The sequence below is a fragment of the Pleurodeles waltl genome, chromosome 4_1, assembly GCF_031143425.1.
Source record: "Pleurodeles waltl isolate 20211129_DDA chromosome 4_1, aPleWal1.hap1.20221129, whole genome shotgun sequence".
NCBI classification, from domain to species: Eukaryota; Metazoa; Chordata; class Amphibia; order Caudata; family Salamandridae; genus Pleurodeles; species Pleurodeles waltl.
Window position 1 is genome coordinate 351873920 of NC_090442.1, and position 26216 is coordinate 351900135.

The 26216-nt window shown below is 45.6% G+C and overlaps 1 protein-coding gene across 2 annotated transcripts in view; it reads left to right on the forward strand.

The window, feature by feature from the left end:
• The window catches only part of PIK3C2G (phosphatidylinositol-4-phosphate 3-kinase catalytic subunit type 2 gamma), a 2001768-nt gene that overhangs the window by 763378 nt on the left and 1212174 nt on the right, over window positions 1–26216 (forward strand). For both annotated transcript variants that reach the window (XM_069228485.1, XM_069228486.1), the window contains exon 11: window positions 22401–22596. In XM_069228485.1, the coding sequence (XP_069084586.1) occupies window positions 22401–22596 (196 nt within the window). The remainder of the gene's footprint in view (window positions 1–22400; window positions 22597–26216) is intronic.

Below are 26216 nucleotides of genomic sequence, written 5' to 3' on the forward strand. Positions count from 1 at the left end.
ACCAGGGAGGACATTGCCACCCTAGGTGACCTGCCTGAGCTTGTTGGTTGGCAAGTTGAGGGTGGGCCCACCATGGACGAATTCTACACTGCGAAGAAAAAGTGCCCCACTCTAGAGGGCTTGAAGTGGCACCCTGAGGTCCAGGCAACAGGTGACATGTCTGGAGATCACCTGATCGATTGGAAGAATGTCCTCCTATATAGTAGCCTAATGTTCCTGGACCTTGGGCAGCCCTTGAAGCCAGGCAAGAAGTCATGAAACTCTGGTGTGACCAGAAGGCCACTGTGGTAGAGTTTCACCCTGGCCAGAAGGTGTGGATTATGAAACCTGTGGTGCTTAGAACTCTCCAGGATTGCTAGACAGGCCCATCTGAGGCGAAGGAGCAGCAGGAGGAGTCCACTTAATTGCTGGATCGCCAGACCCCCACAAACCTCTTAAGGGTGCTTCATGTGAACCGCCTCAAATCGCACTTTGAGATGGCCAGAGTGAGCATGCTTTTGGTGAAAGATAAAGGAGTGGATGAAGAGAATGCCTCTCTCCCTGACCTCCTGTCTACCTAGGAGCATGATGGGTCAGTAGAAGGTTTCAACCCACGCCCCCCCACCCTGACCCCAGAACAGCCGAGTGACTGACAATAGTTACTGCAAAAGTTTGCCTCTCTGTTTTCCCTGCCCCCTGGACTCACACACCTGTGTCCATGACATTGATAATTGAGACTGCCTGTCTGTTAAAAATAGGATTTACAGGTTGTCAGACAGTCTTTAAGGATGAGGTCTGCAACATGATGTTCTTAGGCAGTGATTGAACCCTCCAACAGTCCCTAGTCAACCCTTGTGGTGTTGATACTCAAGGCTGCCGAACGGGTGCCCCTCCAGAACTTAGGTTCTTTGTGGACTAAAGAGGCCTTAATTCCATCACAAAGTCTGACACAGACCTCATTCCCTGAGCTGATGAGCTCATTGATAGGCTGGGACCTGCTACATCTGCATTCTCAACCCCAGAGGGCCACTTCCAGTTTTGACAAATTCCCTGCCACCTTCCAGAGGCTGGTCAACAAGGTCCTAGCTAGGAAGGAGACATTCTGTGCCTCTTACTTAATGACATTGCTGTTGACAGCTCCAACAGAATGAACACCTGTTCCACCTCGAGGAGGTGCGTCAGGCTGTACAGCAGTGGGCCTGACCATCAAGCCCAGTAAGTGCAATACAGGGCAGAGTTCAGTGGGTTATCTGTGCCACATGGAGGGCTGACCAAGATTGATACTATCTTGGCCTGGCAACCCCCTAAAACACAGATGTGGGAGCCTTCCTGGGTCTCACAGTGTACTGTAGGAGGTTTTTAAGGGATACTACATCATTGTTTCACCCCAAACAGAGAACGTCAAAGAAGCAGCCCAAAGCAGCAGGTGATCTAGACCTGCCACAAAAGCCTTTGACATCCTTCAAGAGGCCATGTGTACATCACCAATACTCAAGGCTCCCGACTTCTCTAAGGAGTTTATAATGCAGACAGGCATGTCAGAGCATAGCATACAGTTGGTCTTAGCATAGTTAATTGAGCAGGGCCTAGACCAACCGGTAGCCTTCATTAGCTGGGGGCTACTTCCATGGGAAGAAAGATGGAGTGAGATTAAAAGGGAGGCCTTTATTTGAGTCTGGGCACTGAAGAATCTGAAACTGTTGTTGAGGTTCATCTACCTACAGGGAATGGACTTTATGGTGAAACACTGTCTGGGGTCATACAACACCATTGCTGATGGTTTATCAATGTTTTACTGCCTTAGTGATTAGAACTACCAAGCAATTGGTAGTTCTCCCCACTGTTGAGTTGGGGGACAGATGTTAGACCTGTCATCTTAGGGTGATCTTCCTCCCACCTTTTTGCTTCCCTTCATTTTTGTGTTGACCTCAGTTTTGCTGGCCTTTGCACTCTGTGCAATTTACCAATGCTAAAGTGCTTGAGCTCTGTTGGTTACATTGGCTTATACCCAATTAGCATGTTTAATTTACTTATAAGTCCCTAGTAAATTGTTACTCCATGTGCCCAGGACCTGCAGATTTAATGTTATCAGTGGGTCTGCAGCACTGATAGAGCCACCCACTTAAGTAGCCCTTTAACCATGTCTCAGACTTGCCTTTGCAGCCTGTGTGTGCAGTTTAAACTGTTATTGCAACCTAGCAAAATTTACCTTTTTGCCAGGCCCAAACCTTCCTTATTCATACATATGTCACCCCTAGAATAGGCCCTGGACAGCCCAGAGGGCAGGGTGAAATGAATTTGAAAAACTGGACATGTACTTCTAAGTTGTACATGTCCTGGTAGTGAAGAACTCTTCAGTTCGTGTTTCACTACTGCAAGGCCCACCTCTCCCATGGGATAACATTGGCATTATCCTATTACATCTTATGAGTTTAATATCCAAACAGGAACAGGTAACCATTGCTTGGTGGCTCTGAAATTTGAATTTAAAATTCTAACTCATGGTGAAGTCACATTTTAAATTATAAGTTTGGAAATGCCACTTTTAGAAATTTAAGGAACAGGATGGGGAATGGTCCAATTAAGGAATCTGTATAGCATAAATCCTGAATTTGTTGTGAAACACTACATGCTTCAATGGGTCCAGCATTATGTGGAATTGAACCACTCAGTCTCATATATGAGGTCGGCAGTGCTCAGACATGTTAAAGGAACTGACGTTGAACCTTCCTGTTACAAATGGAAGCTCAGATAATACTTCGCCTCCGTACAACTGAGAATGGTCTGAATGAATTATCAGAAATTGGAAATCCTTTTTTTTGCTTAGATCATCTATTGAGGCAAAACAATTTAATAATAAGCAATACAATGGTTTGATTCCAGGACTTTTCAATACACTATTTTGAAAGACTATACTTTTTCTTTGGGACTTTATTCCCCTACTGCCCCTTATCATGTGACTCACTATTTTGAATTTTGAAGATAGATACAAAGCCCTGCATGATGTTTGGTGAGTGTGTACTACTAGTGGGGACATAAAAGGCAGTATATGCCTCTTAAAGAAAGACATCCATATTTTTAACTAAGGAAACAAATTGGTTTCCTTTTCTGGAGCTATGAACATGGTTGGAAACTGTGACACATAGGCTCAGCTCGACTTTATTTCCCATCAATCCTCATAACGCATGACTTGTAGTTCTGCACGATGCATGGAGTCATGGCATCTTTTGACTTGGCTTCATAAGCCCTTTGCTCATGTGAGTTGTTTGATCAAAATTATGGAAGTGAGGTAAGCAGAAAGCAGTGTATCCGCAGCTGACGTAGATAGATGCACTGTGAATTGTGGGAAGTACTTGGTCTTGCTTAAAGACACCATGATAAAGTAGCGTCATGGCATCATGTAAGGGCTTGCCCAACTCATGTTAATGGGGAACGGTTATGTCCCTTACTTTCAGAATTAATGTTTACCTCTGAGCAGTGTCCTTTTGCAACATAATGATCATTTAGCTAGTATGTTATTCTTCTATTCTTCACGCATCTACAGTAGAGAGTGAATTGCAGTGTTTATATGCAATCCATACCACAAACATTGAAGGCAACCTATAACGCCATGGTGTAAGGTATTATATTAATTGACTTAGCACTAATGCTGACCCAGATTGGGTTCCCTTCATTTTGCAGGTTGGGGTATGTATTTCTGAATAGAGATTTGTTGGTATGTGTTCTCTATTTTTTCATTTTTCCAACTTATATATGAAAAAAATCTAATTGCTTTTTTCATTCATATGGACTTTTCAAATTTTGTACAGTGTTCTTCAAGAAACTGTTTAACCCTGAGGAAGACCATCATCTAAGTGATAAGCCCTTTAGAAGGTCAAAACGCATTGATGTAGTCAGTTGAGTTTGAGGGTGTACCTATATCATACACACTAATATAAATTCTTTCCATATAATTAAAATTGGACTCTCTAATGAAAGGATGTAATTAATACTCCAACTGCCCTTGCACTAGCGGATGTTTCATGTTGAAAGCATAATTTAATGATTGTATCTATGTTTTGTTTTGCGAGACACCTATTGTGTAATTGTTTGTAGTTAACATGTTTGTTTTTTTGTAATGTCATTATAATATATATGGTTGAATGTATTTTTTTCTATCATGATTTGAAAAAATGCTCTAAAATAGGAATTTATGAGAAAGCATCTATAGTCTCAGCAGTGGAATTACTCTATGGTGGGGTCATGATGGCATGTGAACAGGACACTAGTGAGTGTGTCTGAAATAAGAAAGAATGGTGTATGGCTCATGGGCCCAGAGTGCTGATGTGGCCTGACAATTTCTTGCTATATCTGCAGTTCATGGGGTTATCCGTTGTTGTTACTTTTATAAAGTTGGCATTTTCCTGCCCTTAGCCACTAAGTGCTTGTAGCCTGTACCTGGATAACATGGCTGGGTGTAGCTGACAGTTGAACTTTGTGCATTCCTCCTAGACAGCTACACACAATAGGGAACGTAGGTGAGCCTGGATGGACTATCACAAGCAGGATGGGAGGGAGGAGGTGGGCACAGCCCCACTTACACATAAATAGGATGTGCCCTGGCTCCACACAAAGGGCTGCATATACCCCCCGTAATTAATCTGGAGCCAGGCCAGGGAAGACAGGATGCCTGGGGACTTCAAAGGGGAAACCAGTATAAGCGTCTCTCCTACTTCAAAGGCATACCTGAGTTTAAATACTGGACCTCTGGCACCAAATGTTCAGTATACTTCTGGACCTGCGGATGCTGTGCCAGAAAGTACTGCTGGGCTGCAACACAGCCTGGCACTCTGTTGGACTGCTGATCTGAAGGAACTGCTGCCCTGCTGGGCTGATCTGCTGCCCTCTTCCCTGGGGAAGAAGTGGGCTTGCAACTTCATCATGAACCCAGGACCCCACAGTGACTCTAAGGGCTAGAATTCTGGCCTCCTGATCTGACCCTCATCGGCACAGAAGGCTCCCCAACCAGCTTCTGGACCTAGCTGCAGCGAATTCCTGATCCCCATTTGGTGCCCCTCAAGCCCTGGACCCTTTTGTGTCACTTTGCAAGCTTAACTTAAGCTTTTGGGCTCTCTGCAATGCAAGTGGGCCCTTTCAACCCAAGACTGCGTCACTCACACCGAAAATCAGAACACAGTGCTACCAGCCTGTCTATTCACACAGCAGCATTGATGGCTTCGGAGGGACCACCAATGCGAAGCTTCAGCCCCCTCTGTTAACATCTGGCATGCTCTTCCCACCATGCCGACAGCCACCTTCGATGCTTTCCTTTTTCCTCACCACCCTCTCCAATGCGAATGTTACTGTTGGTGCAAAACTTGAGAAGGTAATACTTCAGCTGGACTAATCTAGGAGTGTATCTGACCATTTAGCCTGTATTTTACACTTTATATATCCTGTTCTACTAATTGGATTTGTGTTGTCACTAACATATAGCTTTAACCTTGTCAAAAAGAAGCTGGATTGCTCAAACTGGTCCGATTTATTAAAAATCATGTCTGCACAGCTGCTTCCAGCCATCTCATACGGGTCCGAACTATTGAAGAGCTGTGAGATCGATGCTCTGAATAACAGTCAGGTTAAAACATACAAGGCAATTTTTAACATCCCGACAAGTGCCTCCCTGGAACAGGTTAGCCTGGAAATGGGCTTAAAAAAAAAATCTAAGTTTCCAGCGTCAGGGTGCCTTTCTTAAAGCATCATGGAAGTTACGTGCAACAGAGGATTCTTCCATACTCTACTCCTGCTGGCAAGAAATGCAGGCGCAGCAACTTGGTAATATGAAAGGAACATGGGGAAGCTATCTAAGCCAGGTTATCATTAGCCTGGGTATGGAAGAAGTCTGGAAAGGTATCATTGGGAAGGCAGAATTTAACAGATTAGTTAATATTACTGTTCGCTCACTCTTGCTCATCACAGACAAAGCCATTCTGGCCAAAAGACGCCATTCCTGGGCAGTCCTGAGGTCCTACTCGACATTGTCCCCACAGGGGTAATTGGCAGACCACTTTTCTGTTCACACCCAACATCAATTCCTGCTGTATCGTATGGGTTTTTTCGACACAAAGAAGATCGCCCTTCCTGGAAAGGCCAGCATATCGTCCAAAACTGCCACCTATGCGGCTATAATCATGAATTTTTGCTGCATGCCTTTTGTATTTGTCCAGCTCTAGGTCTGGAAAGAAGAAAGTTGTTAAAACATGATTTTATAGCTAATAACATCCACTCATGTAGACCGGCGGTAATTATTTGGCCTATGGGCGAGTCAATTTAATTTTGCTGTAAGGGGGTAACATTTTTACAACTGCTCCGTGAGAAATTGAACAAAGTGGACTTGGGAAAATTGCTGCAGGTTCGCTCTTAAAGATTGAACTTAAACTTTTATGTTGGTTAGAAATGATTTTTAGCTGTTTAGCTTTTTTTAAAACTCGTTTTATTGTTAAATGTTAATTTTATTATTTGTATTACGTTTGTTTTATAGTGTAATGGTTTTTACTAATCGAGCAATAAAATTATCATTCATTCATTCGCTGTGTTGTTTTGGTCTTGTTTTGTTTATTACATTTTGCTTTATCTTTCGAGCCTGGTTTGGTGTTGTCACTGATTTACTTTTTTAAGTGTTGCACAAACACTTTACACATTGCCTCCAAATTAAGACTGACTATTCTGTGCCAAACTACCAAGGGATTGAGCACAGTTTAATTTGGTGTTTGTGACTTATCCTCACACGGATTGTGGTTGCTGCTTGACCAGAGCTAGTAGCCCAGTCAATCAATAACTCAGTATCTTACAAGAGGGGGGTATGGTTAGTGCACTCATTTTATAAAATGCACTCAATGAACTAGTCTTTCCAAGGGCATTGTTGGTCAGCATAGCTTTAATTGCTTCCAGAATTATTTCGTGTGAATTTCCACTTCCAGAAGACCTGCTGTTTCTTGAATCGGAGTTGCACGGGGGTGGAGATCTTTTAGATTCACATTCTTCAGTTCTATATCCACAATCCCTGTGGTGTAGAGTAAAAAAAAAGTTTTGAATTCTGCAGTGATTTTGATTGATTTATTTTGAAGCTGTCAAAGAAATTTCTGATCAATGGGATTGTTCTCGTGCCTCATCGAGCCAGAAAATGTAAAGCTTTCGCTCCTTTGTTCGTATAGTGTACATGTTTTTTGAGTTAGGACCACTCAGCCATGAGAAAATATAGAGTAAAATTGAATTCAGTTAGTAATCTGTACAGGCCGGAAACGAAAATTGATTTCTCCTTGACAGTGGCATAAATAGATAAATATATGTATTCCTGAATTGCCAATGTGGTGTAAGTATAGCGATTATTGGAGTTAGTAAATGTTTTCCAAATTTGGATTGGAAGACTTTTTTTGCTACACCTCCTTTATTTGGCAGAATGACTGATGCTGAAACCACTCTACCAATCCATTCTCTCTTTAGATAAGTTGATTAGGTTGGTAATAAGTGGATATTTGTGTGAAAGGCTATAGGTTTTTCATAGCATGATAAGAGAGAACTTTCATCAGTGGTACAAAACTAGTCATTTAAAAAAATATTTTTTATTGGCATTTTAACATTTACGTAGACATTGTACAAGTTACAAAGCATAGGGTTCATCATAAATACTGTGGCTGTATGACACTTGCTACATCATGCTGTAGTTTAAATGGTTTAGGATTATAAATAAGAACAATAATTATACCTCACCAACAAAATGTGGGGATACATAAATGAATACGCCCAAGCACAGGTGATGTTAAATGATGACAATATTAGAACGAATTGGCCAAAGCACACAGAATATAGTGTCCAATAGTGCTGCAAGGATAAGGATCCCTGATAGTGTAATGAAAATCAGAGTAAGTACGAGGTTGAAGAAAAGTCCTGGCTCTCATTGGTAGATGATGTCTTTATTCGTGAGTGTTGTAGAACATAGCAACATCATAGATAGACAGCCATAGTAACATCATAGATAGACAGCCAACACGTGTTTCGTCACACAAGTGACTTCATCAAGGCTGGGCCGTAAGGCTAGAACGCTCAATGTTAATTAGGTATGTGGGCTAGAATAGGTGATATTGATCTTGATAGTTTAGTAAATTGAAAGTAGTATGGCTGCCCGAGGAGCAGCAGGGTTAGTAGGTGTTGGGTACGTAGGTAAGTTCAGGTATAAGCAGGCCCTGATAAGCCATGAGACAAAACCTTGTAGAGGCAGGCCGGAGAGGCGCGGTAAGCAGCCAAGGAGCGTCTTCATCATAAATACTGTGGCTGTATGACACTTGCTACATCATGCTGTAGTTTAAATGGTTTAGGATTATAAATAAGAACAATAATTATACCTCACCAACAAAATGTGGGGATACATAAATGAATACGCCCAAGCACAGGTGATGTTAAATGATGACAATATTACTATAACACAGTACTGGTACAATTGCAATGAATAAAAAGATGCTGCACTCACTAAATGTGGGAGGGGTAGTGATGTGACAACTATGAACCAGCGAGGGTGTACCCAGGGTTTTGTATAGAAAACTTTGCAATCCAATAGGGGTCTTACCATCAACAGATGAACATTGAGTAATAGAGAAGAACCCAATGGGAAGTACTAAAAGGGTTGTTCTTCAATTTGCAGACCTTCCGAAACTTCTCCAGGAGTATATTCCACCTATTAGAGATGGGGCATTTACAGAGACCTCTTATTCACTCTCCATGTAGGGCTATGCTCTCCGCCTGTGTCCACGTCACCAGGAGAGTGCCCAGGTGGAAGAAGCTGGAGGGTTTTCACCTTCCACTTACGGGTGAGCAGTCATTTTCCTAGGATAAAGGCCAGGTCCATAAAGCGTGCCACTGCCCTGTTTTTTTCTTGGTGCAGCATATTAGACAAAGCAAACAAACTTCCCAGGTACATACTGTGGTGGGTCCCATGCATCGTGTCAGATGTGTGGTAACATTTAGCAGTTATCCAGGTGAAGGTGGGCAGGACCAAAGTATATGTAGGAAATCCACATCTGGAGCATGACAGCGGGGGCAGGTGGCATCTGTTTGGGTAAAATAGCGATTGATTTTGTGGAGTGTTAAATAGGCTCTGTGTAGTATATAAAATTCTATTAATTTGAAGTGAGCATTGCCGGACACTAGAGTAGGATCAACTAGTATTATCTGCTATTTTCTATCTGTACAGTTGCATTTCAAGTCTGTTTACCAGTGTTGATGCAGTGTGATTAGGGAAATGGCTGTGTGTGTGCACAGGGAACTGGCCAGCCAATGTGTCTGGTGATGACCCACCCCCATTATGTGTAGGTATTGTATCCTAAGATGTTGTGCATCTCTCCAGTACTGCCCCAGTGTTGGGATGAAGGAAGGATGCAATAGGAATTGTCCTGGTGGAAGATCAGAGTCTACGAGAACCTCATCTATGCGTGGCAGGACCCCATCTCGATATAAGTCACCAACATTGTGTAGACGTGCCAGGGGCCCAGCTCCCTGAGGAAGGTTGCCATGGATCCCCACAGTATAACCGGTAACAGAAGAGGGGGGCATACAGTGTCACCAATCGGGTAAGAAATAGGGTCCTGCAGAAACATCAGCATGCTTTTTGGAAGTGGCACCCTAGTCAGATGATGAAAAACGTAAAGCAAGTGTTCCAGTTACCACTGGGGAAGGAGTGTTGCGGTGTCTTCCAGTTGACATCCAGCAAACCATTGTGCAACCTATTGCAGCTGTGAGGCCAATTAATAGTGTTCAAAATTAGGCACACCGAGCCCACCGCATTCTGCTGGGAGATAGAACTTAGTATGGTCCGCCCTACGATGTGAATTGTCATGTAAGATCGCCCACTATGCGTTCTAAGGAGAAAAAGAAGAGCCTGTGTATACATAAGGGCTGGGTGGCAAAGTAGTACAGCAGGAGTCTCGGTAGCATAACCAACTTTGTGAGGGCCACTCAGCCTTCAACTGATAGTGGCAGGGTGTGCCAGAATGCCACTTGCGCACACAAGGCATTCCCAACTGACCAAGCTACCATCCAAAAGGTCTGCAGATGCATGATAAATACATAAACCTAGGTACTGGAACGAGGATGATTGCCATTATAGATGGACGTGGCGTGTGTAGAGTGCCGGGTGTTAGACCTGACAGCCTTAGGGTGGTCACCCCAATCTTTTTGCTTGCCTCCCTCCACTTTTGAGATACTGTTTTTGCTGGTTTTTAGACTCTGCACACTTTACCACTGCTAACCAGTGCTAAAGTGCTTATGCTCTCTCCCTTTAAACATGGTAACATTGGATCACACCCATTTGGGCTATTTAATTTACTTATAAGTCCCTAGTAGAGTGCACTATATGTGCCCCAGGGCCTGTAGATTAAAAGCTACTAGTGGGCCTGCAGCACTGATTGTACCACCCACTTAAGTAGCCCCTTAACCTTGTCTCAGGCCTGCCGTTGCAAGGCCTGTGTATGCAGTTTCTCTGCCAATTCGATTTGGCATTTAAAAGTACCTGCCAAGCCTAAAACCCCCCTTTTTCTACACAGGTCACCCCTAAGGTGTGCCCTAGGTAACCCCTAGGGCAGGGTGCTGTGTAGGTAAAAAGGCAGGACATGTACCTGTGTAGTTTACATGTCCTGGTAGTGTAAAACTCCTAAATTCATATTTATACTACTGTGAGGCCTTCTCCCTTCATAGGCTAACATTGGGGCTGCCCTCATACATTGTTTGAGTGGTATCTGTTGATCTGAAAGGAGTAGGGAGGTCATATTTAGTATGGCCAGAATGGTAATACAAAATCCTGCTGACTGGTGAAGTTAGATTTAATATTACTATTTTAGAAATGCCACTTTTAGAAAGTGAGCATTTCTCTGCACTTAAATCCTTCTGTGCCTTACAATCCACATCTGGCTGGGTTTAGTTGACAGCTCCTTGTGCATTCACTGTGACACACCCCAAACACAGGATACTCAGCCTCACTTGCATACATCTGTATTTTGAATGGGTCTTCCTGGGCGGCTGGGAGGGTGGAGGGCCTGTTCTCACACAAAGGACTGCCACACCCCCTACTGGGACCCTGGCAGACAGAATTGAACTGAAAGAGGACCTGGTGCACTTTTTAGCCACTATTTGAAGTCTCCCCCACTTCAAAGGCACAATTGAGTATAAAAACAGGGTCTCTGCCCTACCAACTCAGATACTTCCTGGAGAAAGAAAAAACAGAACCTGCACCCTGACAAGAACTGCCTGGCTGCCCAAAGGACTCACCTGACTGCTTTCTGAAGAGGACTGCTGCCTTGCTTTTGCCCTGTAGTCTTGCTGCTCTCTTGCTTTGCTGCAGAAGTGCTCTCCAAGGGTTTGGATAGAGCTTGCCTCCTGTTCCCTGAAGTCTCAGGACCAAAAGGACTTCTCTCCTGCAGCTGAAATCCCCTGTGCGGTGAAAATTCGATGCACCGCCTGCCAAGAAAGACGCACAGCCTGCTCGCGGTGAAATATTCACTGCACGCCGACTTCGGAATGAAGCAGCCTGACTTTGCGACAGAAGATCGACGAAGCACCAGCGATGCACCTGGAACTTCGACGCACGGACCTACTGGATCGACGCCAGCCGACTCAGAACAACGACTCCCGACTTCCTGAGAGGTATTGACGCATCGCCTGCTGTGCAGAAGAAAGTTCCACGCATCGCCTACCGGAATCGACGCAGCCCCTGTGACTTCACTCCGCAAGCCCAGGATTCCACGCATCGTCCCCGGGGGCATCTGAAAACCCCGCAACTCGAAGAGGATCCAAGTCCGAGTGGCAGACATCAACGCAACGTCTTCCCTGCGTGGAAAATAATGACGCAAGTCTGTGTGCGAAGGGGCGTAACCGACACACTCTCACCGTGATCGACGCATCTCCTCCGCTGCGGTTCCTTGTGAGGATTTTTTAACGCAAAGCAGGTACTTTGCCCTGCAAGAGACACTTGTTGTTTCTAGGACAATTTAAGGCGCTTTTTATTGCTTTATAGTAATATTTCAACTCTAAAGACACTTTATCACTTTCAGTGATATCCCTGCATTTGCTTATTTCATCTTTAATCGTTTTGACCTGCATTTATCCAGATAAATATTATATATTTTTCTAAACACTGTGTGGTGTATTTTTGTGGTGTTATATTGTGGTATTGTATGATTTATTGCACAAATACTTTACACATTGCCTTCTAAGTTATGCCTGACTGCTCAGTGCCAAGCTACCAGAGGGTGGGCACAGGTTAATTTGGATTGTGTGTGACTTACCCTGACTAGAATGAGGGTCCTTTCTTGGACACGGGGTAACTTGACTGCCAACAAAGACCCAATTTCTAACACTGGGTCAGGCATGTTAGCTTTAAATATGAAAAGGCAAGACTTGGGCCCTCATTATGTACTTGGCGGCCGAGACCGTGGCACCGCAACAGGTGGCCTTCCACCACCGCCAGGCTACCGCCAACAGGCAGCCTGACGATGGCGGTATACTTTATCCAACAGGGCAGCGTGCAGGCAGTGCTGCTCTCCGAATAAAGATCCCCTTTTCCACTAGCCTTTCCCTGGTGGGTTCCCCTGCCAGGTAAAGGCTGGCGGAAGGGGTGCTTTGGGGCCCCTGCACTCTCCATGACATGTGCAGTGCAGGAGCCCCTGTGCAGTGCCCTGTCGCGCAGGTCCATGCCAGATTTACAGGCAGTGATCTGCGCGATGGGTGCTGCTCCACCCGCCGCACACCAACATTAATTGGAGCCGCCGTCAATCTTAAGGCCCTTTTCCCTGCTGGGCCGGCGGGTGGAATACGGCCGGCGGCGGGGTCGTTGCGCTGGTGGTCTTCTGTTGACCACCAGCACTGTTCTTGGCAGTTTTTATAGATGAGATCATAATGAGGGCTTGGTCTAATTTACTTTGAAGCCCAACACAGCGGTAAATCTGGCAAGCAGTTGTTTGATGGTAAGCAGTATTATTTGTATATTATGAAGGTAGAGTGCATGCCGTCCATGCAGCGTGAGAAGGAGTGTGTGCCATCTCCGAGGGTTATACCCCAGCACTGGCCTTGTGCATTCATGTTTCAAAACTAGTCATGCTGGTAATGTTTAGTGAATTCTTTGCTTAAATCTTTGTCTCTGTTATGTTACCATTAGGAAAGGGAGAATTTTTTGTGCGTGGAAACAATAAGGAGCACAAACACACAAGTCTGGTCAGGAAAGCAGTAGGTAAATCAATCAATCAATCAATCAATCATAGTATTTATAAAGCGCGCTATGTACCCGTCAGGGTTTCGAGGCGCTGAGAGGGGGGGGGGAGCACTGCTGATTTAGCGGTCGAAGAGCCAGGTCTTGAGGAGCCTTCTGAATGCGAGGAGGTCCTGGGTCTGGCGAAGAGATGTGGGGAGAGAGTTCCAGGTCTTGGCGGCGAGGAAGGAGAAGGATCTGCCGCCGGATGTCTTGCGCTGGATTCGGGGTACGATGGCGAGGGCGAGGTTGGCGGATCGGAGTTGACGTGTTGGAGTGTAGAAGTTAAGTCTGGTGTTGAGGTAGGAGGGTCCGGTGTTGTGAAGTGCCTTGTGAGTGTGGGTCAGGAGTTTAAAGGTGATCCTCTTGTCTACCGGGAGCCAGTGGAGTTCCTTTAGGTGAGGGGAGATGTGACTTCGGCGGGGTATGTCGAGGATCAGTCGGGCGGAGGCATTTTGGATGCGTTGGAGTCGTTTGATGTCTTTGGTTGGGATGCCTGTGTAGAGTGCGTTGCCGTAGTCAAGTCTGCTGCTGACGAGGGCCTGGGTCACCGTCTTTCTGGTTTCTGTTGGGATCCACTTGAAGATTCTGCGGAGCATTCGAAGGGTGTTGAAACAGGAGGAGGAGACGGCGCTGACCTGTTTGGACATGGTGAGGGCGGAGTCCAGGATGAAGCCGAGGTTTCTTGCGTGGCTGGCAGGGGTGGGCGGGGGTCCGAGGACGGAGGGCCACCATGAGTCGTTCCAGGCCGAGGGAGTGCGCCCGAGGATGAGGACTTCCGTCTTGTCGGAGTTGAGTTTCAGGCGACTGTTGTTCATCCAATCGGCGATGGATTTTAGTCCCTCGTGGAGGTTTGTTTTGGCGGTGAGCGGGTCTTTGGTCAGGGAGAGGACGAGCTGGGTGTCGTCGGCGTAGGAGATGATGCTGAGATGATGTTGGCGGGCCAGTTGAGCGAGGGGGGCCATGTAGACATTGAACAACGTAGGGCTGAGGGAGGATCCTTGGGGGACGCCGCAGATGAGGTTGGTGGCTTTGGAGCGGAAAGGGGAGAGACGGACTCTCTGCGTTCTGTCGGAGAGGAAGGATGAGATCCAGTGGAGGGCTTTGTCTTGGATGCCGGCTTCCTGGAGGCGGGTCAGTAGGGTGCGGTGGCAGACGGTGTCAAAGGCGGCTGATAGGTCGAGGAGGATGAGGGCTGAGGTTTCGCCGTTGTCCATTTGATGTCTGATGTCATCTGTGGCGGCGAAGAGAGCAGTCTCAGTGCTGTGGTTTTGTCTGAATCCGGATTGTGAGGGGTCCAGGATGGAATTGTCTTCGAGGAAGTGGGTGAGCTGAGTGTTGACGATCTTCTCGATGACTTTCGCTGGAAAAGGGAGGAGAGAGATCGGACGGAAGTTTTTGAGATCGTTGGGGTCGGCCTTGGGTTTTTTGAGGAGGGGTTGGATTTCTGCGTGTTTCCAGCTGTCCGGGAAGGTGGCAGAAGTGAAGGAGAGGTTGATGATCTTGCGGAGTTCGGGGGCGATGGTGGCGTTGGCTGAGTTGAAAACATGATGGGGGCAGGGGTCCGTGGGGGAGCCTGAGTGGATGGTGTTCATGGTTGTTATGGTTTCTGCCTCGTCCACGTGGGTCCAGGCGGTGAGGCGGCAGTCGCGGGAGGAGACGTCAGGGGTGGGGTCTGGCGGCGGACCGGTGTTGAAGCTGTCGTGGATGGTAGCGATTTTCTGGTGGAAGAAGGTGGAGAGGTCGTCGCAGAGTTTCTGGGAGGGCGGGATGTCGTTGGAGTTGGCTTTTGGATTGGAGAGTTCCTTCACGATGCCGAAGAGTTCTTTGCAGTCGTGGGCGTTGTTGTTGATGCGTTCGGTGAAGTGGGCGCGCTTGGCGATGCGGATCCGTTGGTGGTGTTCGCGGTTGGCGTTTTTGAGGGCGACGAGGTTGTCGGGTGTGCGTTCTTGGATCCATTTCTTTTTGAGCTTCTGGCAGATGCTTTTGGAGGTGGTTAGATCGTCTGTGAACCAGGCTGGTTTTTTCTTTCCTTGGGTGGCGGTGGGTTTCTTGAGAGGGGCAAGGGTGTTGGCGCAGTCGAGGATCCATTGATGGAGGTTGATGGCGGCTGTGCTCAGGTCGGTTGCGTCGGGTGGAAGGTTGTTGATGAGGGTGCTGGTCAGTTGGTCTTGGGTGACTTTGCCCCAGCGGCGGTGGGGAGGTAGCTGGATGCGGTGTTGCTCTGTGGTTTTCTTATAGGTGAAATGGACGCAGTGATGGTCGGTCCAGTGGAGTTCGGAGGTGTGGCTGAAGGAAACGTGGTTGCTTGAGGTGAAGAGGGGGTCAAGGGTGTGTCCGGCGATGTGGGTGGGCGTGTTGACTAGCTGGCGGAGTCCGAGGTTGAGGAGGTTGGAGGTCAGTGATGCGGTGTTGACGTCGTTGGCATTTTCCAGATGGTAGTTCAGATCTCCCAGGAGGATGTAATCCGGGGAAGCAAGGGCGTGGGTGCTTGCAAGGTCGGCGATGGTGTCGCTGAAGGGGGCTCTTGGTCCTGGAGGGCGGTATATGAGGGTTCCTCTGAGGGTCGTGTTGGGGTCCGTGTGGATCTGGAAGTGGAGGTGTTCGGCTGTCCTGAGGGTGTCGTCCGAGTGGGTGTGGATTTTGAGGGTAGCTTTGTGAGCGATGGCTATTCCGCCACCGATTCCATTGGTTCGATCTCTTCTGGTGATTTTGTAGCCGTCCGGTATGGCGATGGCGATGTCCGGAGACGAGGAGTCGTTCCACCAGGTTTCGGTCAGGAAAGCCACGTCAGGATCAGTGGTGTCGAGCAAATCCCAGAGCTCGATGGCGTGTTTTCGTGCGGAGCGGGTGTTGATGAGGATGCAGTTCAGGTGGTTGGGGTTGAATGTTTCAGTAGTTGGATTGGTCGTTCTGATGCAGGAGAAGTTGCAGGTACGGCAGGAAAAAGGTCCTTTAGTGTGCTTCGGGGATGCCCGGCAGCATTCAGTGGAGGGGCCGGGGTTGAAGGCGCGGAGTTCGTTGATCGAGTAGCGGATGCGGGGGGCGCGAGGGCCAGGGGGTGTGGCACTGGGCGCGGTCCAGGCGCGGACGGGCGCAGACGGGCTTGCCTCTGGTGCGCCTCTGGCGCGCCAGCGGCGCGCCCGCTGCGCGGACGCGCAGCACCAGCCATTAAGAAGGGAGGGGGGAGGGAGGAGCAGCTGGGAGGCGGGAGGCGGGAGGCGGGAGGCGGGAGGGAGCGGCAAATGGGGGCGCGAGGGGGGCGGGCCGCAGGGAGGCAGCGGCAGGGAACGGGGAGCGCACAAGGGGCAAAAAACACTGAAAACGAGCAAAACTACAAGCAGTTACAATGAGAAAATACAATCAGAAATACAATCAGAAATACAATAATGGCACAATACACGATCGGGGAGACAGCAATCAGGGGGGCACAAAGGGGGCAGAAGCGCCGGCGGCGAGGCGCTGAAAAAATGAAAAAGCCAAAAAACACTTACAGGCCGGCGGAAGCGGCACACGGGTCAAGTGAGCCCACTAGCCACCAGGGATGAGGCGCAGGAGGATGCCTGCGGGTGGAGGAGGGCCTCGAACACGCAAACGGCAGCGTGCTCGTGGGACAGAGGCAGAAGGCAGCAGGTTGGTGCTGCGGTCATGGGGGGCGAGCTCAGGACCTGAAACAGGTCAGAGTTCGCTAGGTAGTAGTAAGCAGAACAACCTACTGCTTTCCTGACCAGACTTGTGTGTTTGTGCTCCTTATCGATAAAGGAGGGAGGGTAGTGATAAGAGTTGGGTATCATAAAGAAAATCGGATTTGGAAAACTGTATTATTCTCAGTTGCACTTGACTTAAACTTTATACTGGCAGGTTTGCTCTCTGTCTGTCTTCCCAATGCTTGTTGTTTCAAAAGGTATATGTGGAAAAGTGTTAGAAATGGGGTCTTTGGTTGACAGTTAGGTTACCCCCTGTTCAAGCAAGGACCCTCACTCTAGTCAGGGTAAAAGAGAATCACCCTCAGCTAGCCCCTGCTTAGCCCCTTGGTGGCTTGGCAGAGCAGTAGACTTAACTTCAGAGTGCTAGGTGTAAAGTATTTGTACCAACACACACAGTAACTCAATGGAAACACTACAACATGACACAACATATTTATCTAAACAAAACAAGACCAAAACGAAAAAATTCCGACATACACAAATCAAGTTATGAATTTTTAAAGATTAAACTCAAAAATAGCGCTTAGAAACACAAAATGTTTTGATGAGGTGTTAACACGGCATCGTGACAGTCATTCCCAACAAGCCAACACCAGCGGCGCCAGACACGGAGTCGCGTAGACCCCCAAGTACAGTACCTTTGGTGAAGAGTGAAAACAAGTAGATGCGCTAAGTCGGGGATCGCGGCGTCGGTGCGAAACGTTGAATCCGTGCACTTCGAGCGGCGTCGGTCACAACGTGGTGCGGCGACTTCCACGGAATCGCGGACTTCAGCGGGGCTGCAGCGGCGTCGGGCCTGTGAAGAGCGTATCGTTCCAGCGAAGGTCACGGCATCGGGTGCAGTCGGCATCACCGGATTCAGCAGCGGCATTGGTCCGAAGTCGATTTCCTTGGATTTCCACCTGCTTTCCTTTCAAGGGCCCAGGGACTGGATAGGGCACCACTTGTCAGAGCAGGAGTCTCTCCAGAGACTCCAGGTGCTGGCAGAGAAAAGTCTTTGCTGTCCCTGAGACTTCAAACAACAGGAGGCAGGCTCTAAATCAAGCCCTTAGAGATTTTTTCACAAGATGGAAGGCACACAAAGTCCAGTCTTTGCCCTCTTAGTCTGGCAGAAGCAGCAACTGCAGGATAGCTCCACAGTGCACAGTCACAGGCAGAGCAGCACTTCTTTTCAGCTCTTCTCCAGGCAGAGGTTCCTCTTCTTTCCAGAAGTGTTCTAAAGTCTGTGGTTTTGGGTGCCCTTCTTATACCCAGTTTCTCTTTTGAAGTAGGCCTACTTCAAAGTAAAGTCTCTTTGGAATGTGAAATCCTGCCTTGCCCAGGCCAGGCCCCAGACACTCACCAGGGGGTTGGAGACTGCATTGTGTGAGGACAGGCACAGCCCTTTCAGGTGAGAGTGACCACTCCTTCCCTCCCTCCTAGCACAGATGGCTCATCAGGAAATGCAGGCTACACCCCAGCTCTCGTTGTGTCACTGTCTAGTGTGAGGTGCAACCAGCCCAACTGTCAAACTGACCCAGACAGGGAATCCACAAACAGGCAGAGTCACAGAAATAGTATAAGCAAGAAAATGCTCACTTTCTAAAAGTGGCATTTTGAAACGCACAATCTTAAAATCAACTTTACTAAAAGATGTATTTTTAAATTGTGAGCTCAGAGACCCCAAACTCCACATGTCCCATAGGGAATCTACACTTTAATCAGATTTAAAGGTAGCCCCCATGTTAACCTATAAAAGGGATAGGCCTTGCAACAGTGAAAAACGAATTTAGCAATATTTCACTGTCAGGACATATAAAACACATTATTATATGTCCTACCTTAACCATACACTGCACCCTGCCATTGGGGCTACCTAGGGCCTACCTTAGGGGTGTCTGACATGTAAGAAAAGGGAAGGTTTAGGCCTGGCAAGTGGGTACATTTGCCAAGTCGAATTTACAGGTAAAACTGCACACACAGACACTGCAGTGGCAGGTCTGAGTCATGATTACAGAGCTACTTATGTGGGTGGCACAACCAGTGCTGCAGGCCCACTAGTAGCATTTGATTTACAGGCCCTGGCACCTCTAGTGCACTTTACTAGGGACTTACTAGTAAATCAAGTATGTCAATCATGGGTAAACTAATCACATACACATTTTGTAAAGGAGCACTTGCACTTTAGCACTGGTTAGCAGTGGCAAAGTGCCCAGAGTAACAAAAACAGCAAAATCGGAGTCCAGCACACATCAACAACCTGGAGAACAGAGGCAAAAAGTTAAGGGAGACCACGCCAAGGATGAAAAGCATAACAAAAGGGGAGGTCTTTCTGGCTGATATAGTGGTTTCAGTTGTCTCCTGGTCAGCGAAAACATGTTTAATCCATCTAAAGTGTTATGGTACTGCTGAATGCTCCTTCAACAGGGGTCAGACTACTCTCTGTTACACACAAATGCTGATTGAGAAACATAGTTTTGTTTTTAAAGTGGTGGCTCTATGAGTTATGCCGGATCCAAAAGGTTGGTTCTGTTCATCAGGAGCAGGTGGCAGTAAGGATTAAAATTATATGGACATGATTTCTAGATAGCTAGGAAACATTCCTACTCTTCTCGGTCCTGGTAGACCCTTGTTAAACATTGTGGTTATCAGCATTACATCCAGGGGCCCAAATTTTAAATTCCATTTCCATAGGGTCCGACGCAGTGCTAAGAACATTCTCCTAAGTAGGTTGATCTGGAAAAGGTGGGATCCTACAACCCTTAAATTGAATGGGCCCTTTTAGTTTAATGCAGGGTGCAGGATATCCTTCTCCTGCTGGTGTTTCAACATCCAAGTAATGTCTGGCTTTGGCCCATTCTGTTGGCGAGATAGCCCACGTGCCCCATGAAATTAGAAAGCTACAGAAAAGGTCATACACAGAAGTTCACTTAAAAATGTTTAGAGGAGAAACAGCATGTCATCTCCTTTTCCCTTTTGAGGTTGCTCAAAGATCCTTCTGTTATCCTACCTGCTTCTATGTTCTAGGTCTTTTACCTTCTTTTAAAGGTGTATATTTCATTTCCCCAGTTGGCAGCATCTTCTACTCTTTTCTAAGTTGGAGAGAAGGGAGCCAGTTTGTTTATGTTTTGAATTTAGGGTTGTCAGGTCTGTTTGGATCAATTTCACGTCTAGTTTTGAGGTGGCTTTTTCGACCACCAAATGGAGGTTTCAATTGACTTCATTCCATCATCGTTGTCCGATGAACCTATTTTCTAGATGATTTTGGCTTAGTTTTTGGTGAATCCAAGGAGTGTGGTGCACTCTGCATAAGGTTTTATCATCCCCACTGCCTCGAAGACCCATAGTCAGAATGCCTTAACCATTGGGCATTCCCAAACCAGGTGAAAATAATCTGTGCCAAATGCTTCAAAATGTCAGCAGTGGAGTCCATGACAATGCCAAACTGCAATATGCTGGCTGGCATATAATACGCTCTGTGAATGTTTTTTAAATGAATGAAGCAAAACCTCCCTTTAGTGGTTATTTCTTTTCTTTGGTGGCAGCAGTACGCCCATTGAGCATCTGAAATCTCACATCCAAGTCTTGAGACCATCGGGTTCTGGCCTGAGTCACCAGGAGGCCTGCATCATTTACTATCTTAATGCACATTATGGTTAGTAATCTGTTGGGGTTAGTCGTTATCAGGAAGAGCAATGGCTGCAGCTCTGCTGGGATTTAAGGATAAATCTCATAAATAGCGTTGCAAAGTCCTGTATACGCAAACACGTCAAGTGCCGATCTCGGAGAAACACTAAGATAATCTGTGATGGTTTCGAAACTACTTTTGAGGAACAACTCCCTTAGTTAGCTCGAAGGTTTTTTTCTCAAGTTGTTTGATCACACCTGTCTCGCTAGTTACCTCCATCCGAGGTTTATTAATTAAAGGGAACCAAGAGGAGTTCATCGCTTCACCCCGCACACTGATGTCGGTTATGCCCATGCCCGGATTGTGAACTTCACAATATGTATTTGTTTAAAAGAGTATATTGTTGAGTGCAGATAGGCAATGGGGAAATGAATTGGGATTTTAGTTTAGTAATGATAAATGTGGTATGAATATGCATTTAGCAACAGATGACTCATTATGATTTTTATATTTTTGACTATTGTGATGTACGAATTATTTTCATAATTTTCATTTTGTGAAATGTATTTCTGATATTGTTGAATTAACTGATGCCCATTATTTAAGGGTAACTGTGCTATGCATTCATATCATGCACACAAGGCCGAGTTGCCATTTGCTCAGTGTAATGATCTACCTGAAAAGAATATTAGAGTAGAGATAATGCTCAAAAGAATGGCCATGTGAGAGATGGAGATGGATCATTCGCTGCATAATGGGAAAAAAGAAAGGAGATTTGCTGTCATGAGTCCTGCAAATTGTTTAGCCGTTAGTATGTCACATGATTTGTGTTTGCTGGAATGATACAGGTGCAGTAAGTGATGCCATTTTGCCAAAGTAGCATCCTGAGGATGATAGGCAACGTAATTGAAGCTGGGTAGAAGTTGGCACTACAGGTGTGCAGTGATGCTGAGAAAGTGCTGATGCTGTGGTGTGATAGTCGGGTGACTGGGGTGAAATTGAGGACAATAGCATATTCGGGTCATCTCGCAACCTTATATCACAGGTCTTCAAAACAGGTTAAATGGCACAATTTTTAAATAAACCATATGAATGCAGCATGACATAGGTTTCACTTATGTATTTTTACGTAAGTTTTTGGCATCGATCACTTGATGCAACAGATGGAGTGGCAGAAAGGTCAAAGGGTTGCAGAAATCCACTGCACTCTAATTATGTATGGTTTATACTACACCACCGAGGGCCACATTCTTTACTTGCATCAGGGCCCATATCAGCCTTACTATTCCACTTGAGTCAGATAATTGTGGATGCACCTTCCAAATGCTGTTTCTGGATCCCTCCTTTTCACCATGACTGTAATTTGAATTTGTTCCCTTATACTATAAAGTTAGTCTAATTTATTCAGTTGCAATCCACACTGAGAGGTCGACTGATCAAAATAACAAGATCACCCTCTTATGTTGCTGTTTTTCTTTTTGAATTCTTATTCTTAGCTTGATAGAAATGGTCTCGTGCCGGCTCCCGAAGCAGATATTCTGTTTCATTTTTGCAGTTCATGGTGGTCCAAGAGCTATCCTATTAAGTTTCCTTAGCCTGTGCTCAAGATGGTTGCAATCCTTTCTCGCCATTAACTCTACCCTTACGTTTCCTAAATATGTAATTTCTTTATATACGTAAAAACTGTTCGTTGGCTGAACATTCTGTTGTCTGAACATTCTGTTGTCTGAAAAGCACAAATGGCAAAATTGTTTGTCATTGTATTGTTACTCAGTTGTTAGGCTGTTGGAATGCTTCTTCTCCTTGTAATACTGGTATGTACGTTTATTTTTGGAAGGCAAATTAGAAAGAGCTGCAACGGCGTTATCCAGAGCCATCTCTCACCTTATCTACATCTACAGTCGAAGCTTTAATACAGACTTTCAGATAGAGCAGTTGCCTAGGAGCATTGAATGCTCGGAGACCGAGGCAGATTCACGACTAAGCTTCACTTTACTTTCCGCACATAATATTCCAGAGGACTGGACAAAAAGGTAAGAACGTGGAATACACAAATACAACACAGGTAATAAAATATGTCATACAATGTCAAATAATTATGTATCGGCTCCCGTGTATCTATCAAGGATATATTTATATTGCGAAATAAGCTTAGTGTGCATTCTTGGGAATGTCTAATATAGTAATGTAAAACAAAATGTATTTCATCTCTATTGAAAAGCAATCTAACATGTAAATGAGTCAGTGGGTTCCATTTATTTCAAGGCAGGCATATCCTTTACCTACCTATAGAATTACTTGCATACAACTACACTTTACATTCATGTGATTGTAAATACTTTAAGCCGAATCACAAACCTCTAAAAAAAAGAGTAGGGCATTTGCTCCTGTTGAATTACTTCTATGTAAGGTTACTGCTGTTCTTAGAAGTGTGTCCTTAATTTAACCTCAACACTACAGATGTTTCCAAAGTCAAGATTTTCCCCAACATTTGGGTTTTCTGATTGCACGAAAGGTGGTGCGTTGAGTGAAAATACAATGTAAATCAGTGGTTCCCAAACTTTGACTGCTGTGGACCCCCACTTTATAATTACTGGAACCTGGGGACCCCCACAAAATCATTGGAATCTGGGCACCCCCCACCACTGAGTCATTACTGGAAGCCGGGGACCCAGGCCTAAACATGTTGATGATTTGAACCGCTGAATAATACACAGAAAATACAGAAACAAGCGCTCCATCAAACACACATACAAATGATAACAAATGTTATTTAATTTGCAAACAAATGAAATACAAATTTTAATTTTAATAGGCAGGAGCTTTTCTAAATTCAATTGAAGGCACTTATCATCCGTACTATATTCTCTTTGATACACCTGCGCTGCTCCCATGAATCTAACTGAGGATACTAAGTTAATTTTTAGCCTCTAATTTCAAATTCCTTGGCATTTACAATACATTAAAAAAATTCCAATTGTACATTTAGCACCTTTATATACACTTTATTAATCTGTTAATGTTAATTTTCTGATCAGTCCCGAACCCGTAAGGAGACTTCACGGACCCCCAGAGGTCCCCAGACCACAGTTTTGGGAACCACTACACGATGCAGAAAAACTGAATATTTTTTAACAAATCAAATGGTCACAGAGTCCAAAAAGTTATACATAGCAAAACAAGCGTTTGTCATCTAAGACACTGGCCTCTTAAAAGCTTTCTTGGTAGTTAAGAAGATCGAGAAGTAAAACAGTTGATCCTAGAGCGCAGTCACAGAGTGAGTTTTACAATAACTGAGGATTTGGCATTTGATATGCCTTTAACAGTCACCTACTACGTTGTGAAAAAAGATCAGCAGGCCTTAACTACACATTCTGACAAAAGAAATACTTACACCCCCTTAAAGGAGGATAAGCCATGGATTCAGATTGCTACACAAGGAAGAGGATTATAGACATCTGCAGGACCGAAGCAATCTGCATTTCATTCCATTCAAGAAGGACTCTAGAAAGATCTCAGACTTAAGACTAGACTGTGGATGGAGAAGGGCCACTGTGAGGCTACCTCTAGAAGGAGAGAGAGAAGAAGGAATAAGCAAGCTTTACAGCATGTACTTCTGCAGGACTCATGTTACACTTCTCAGCCTTAGTGTGGTCTTCCCCCAAACATTTTGCCTTCACCTTCACCCCTCCTATTAAAGCCAAATTAGTTTTTGTTGGCCTTATGATTCCATGCACTTTACCACTGCTAGCCAGTTCTAAAGTGCTTGTGCTCTCTCCTTTAAACATGGTAAAATTGGCTTGCACTTGATTTGCAGATTTAATTTAGTTATACATCCCCTGTAGAGTAGTATACCGTATACTCAGTGCCTGTAAATGAAATGCTGCTAGTGGGCCTGCAGCACCTATTATGCCTACCATTTAAGTAGCCACTTAAAACATGTCCCAGGTCTGCCATTGAGCCCGAACACAGTTCTAACTGCCAATTAACTCCTCTTTTATTGCATATGTCAACTCTACGGTAACGTTGCCTTATCACATGTAATAAGTGCTGACCTTTGATTGGCAACAGGTAAGCATTTCATGTTTGGGGCTTGAGAAATTGTAATTAAAATCCTCTTTAATAGTGTCGTCATATAAGTTACAATTCTAAAAATGCAACGCCGGCATTTTCCTGCCCTAAACTAGTTAGGGCCTGCATGTGTCCTGGATAACATGACTAGATGTTGTTGGAAGTTAGACTTTGTTTATTCCTCCCAGTCGCCCACACAGTAGACAGATTAGGTGTGTCTGGATGGGCAATCAACTGGCAGGAGGGGGTCAGGGGACAGAGCTGTGCACAGCCCCACTTGAAACTGAATAGTCTGCTCTGCTGTCAAACAGAGGACTTGTCATCCCTACATTTTTCATGCAGCTAGCCTGGAGCCGGGCAGCGGAGTCCAGAATCTTAAAGCACTTCAAAGGGAATTCTCAAGAAACCTCTACTTCAAAGAACACAACATCTATAAATGTTGATCCTCAAACCAATTCTTCAGTTCACTTTCTGGACCTGCGGAAGGGCTCTCAGAGGACGGCTTGCTGATGTGGCCTGTTGTGTACTCCACATGACTACCTTGCTGCACCTAGAACGACTTCTTTGCAGCCTGGAGCCAGCCTTCAATCCTCAGAGGTCTGCCCTACTGCTTGAGCTCTGTCCTACTGCTGAACTCAGGACTAACAGAGTTACTCCAAGAGCTAGTTTGCTGGCCACCTGTTCAGAGCCTCAGGAACAGAAAAGGCTCCCCCCATCGTAAACCCACACCTGGACCCACTCTGAGTGAGTTCTAACACACCAAGTGGTGCCCCTCTAGTCCTGGACCATTGGTGGTGGTGTTACAGGTGCCTAGATAGCCAAAATCCAAAACTTGGAACTAAGAAAGCGTTTGGCTAAAATCTGCTTTGAGAAAGGGGGTAAGACAGGGATCAGTATGCTTGTCTATCTGCTCAAAGTTCATCGCCGGACAGCCTGACTTCTCAGGAGCTCCCACTACGTTCTTCTCCACAACAGCAGCAGTCCTTCAACAAAGCAATACCTGGCCCAGTAGAATTCTTCTTGGCTACAGCCTCCAGCTTCATTCGGCTGAAGATTTTCAACTACCAAAAAAGTGACAAAGTCTGAACGTAGAAATCTTCACCACAACTTCATCCAGGGTCCTGCTCCTTGGACAGCACCTGCAGCCTTGCACTGCTGAGCTTTAACTCTCTGAACATTTTCCTCAAAATCTCTTCTATTTCTGAAGGTAAGCGCCGACCGGGCCAAATTAACTCTGTGTATCTGACTCGCGCTGCTTCGTGGTAGGGCTGTTTTTCGACTTTGACCCAGTCTCGCACAGCTAGATATCAGAAGCTGGCGCTTTAATCATTTAGGCAATTGTTTTTACATAATAGTTTAAAAATTTATAACCCACATTCTACTGATTGCCTTTTGTCATTTTGGTATCAAATGATTTATTAAATTTCACTCCATTTTTCTAAATTGGTGTGGGAGTTTTTCTTGTGTTGTGTTTTTATTTTATTAATGTTTGTATGCTGCAAATATACTTTGTATATTATTGTCTATAAGTTAAGGCTGACTGCTTTTGTGGCAAGTTACCAGAGGGTTAGACACAGGTTAA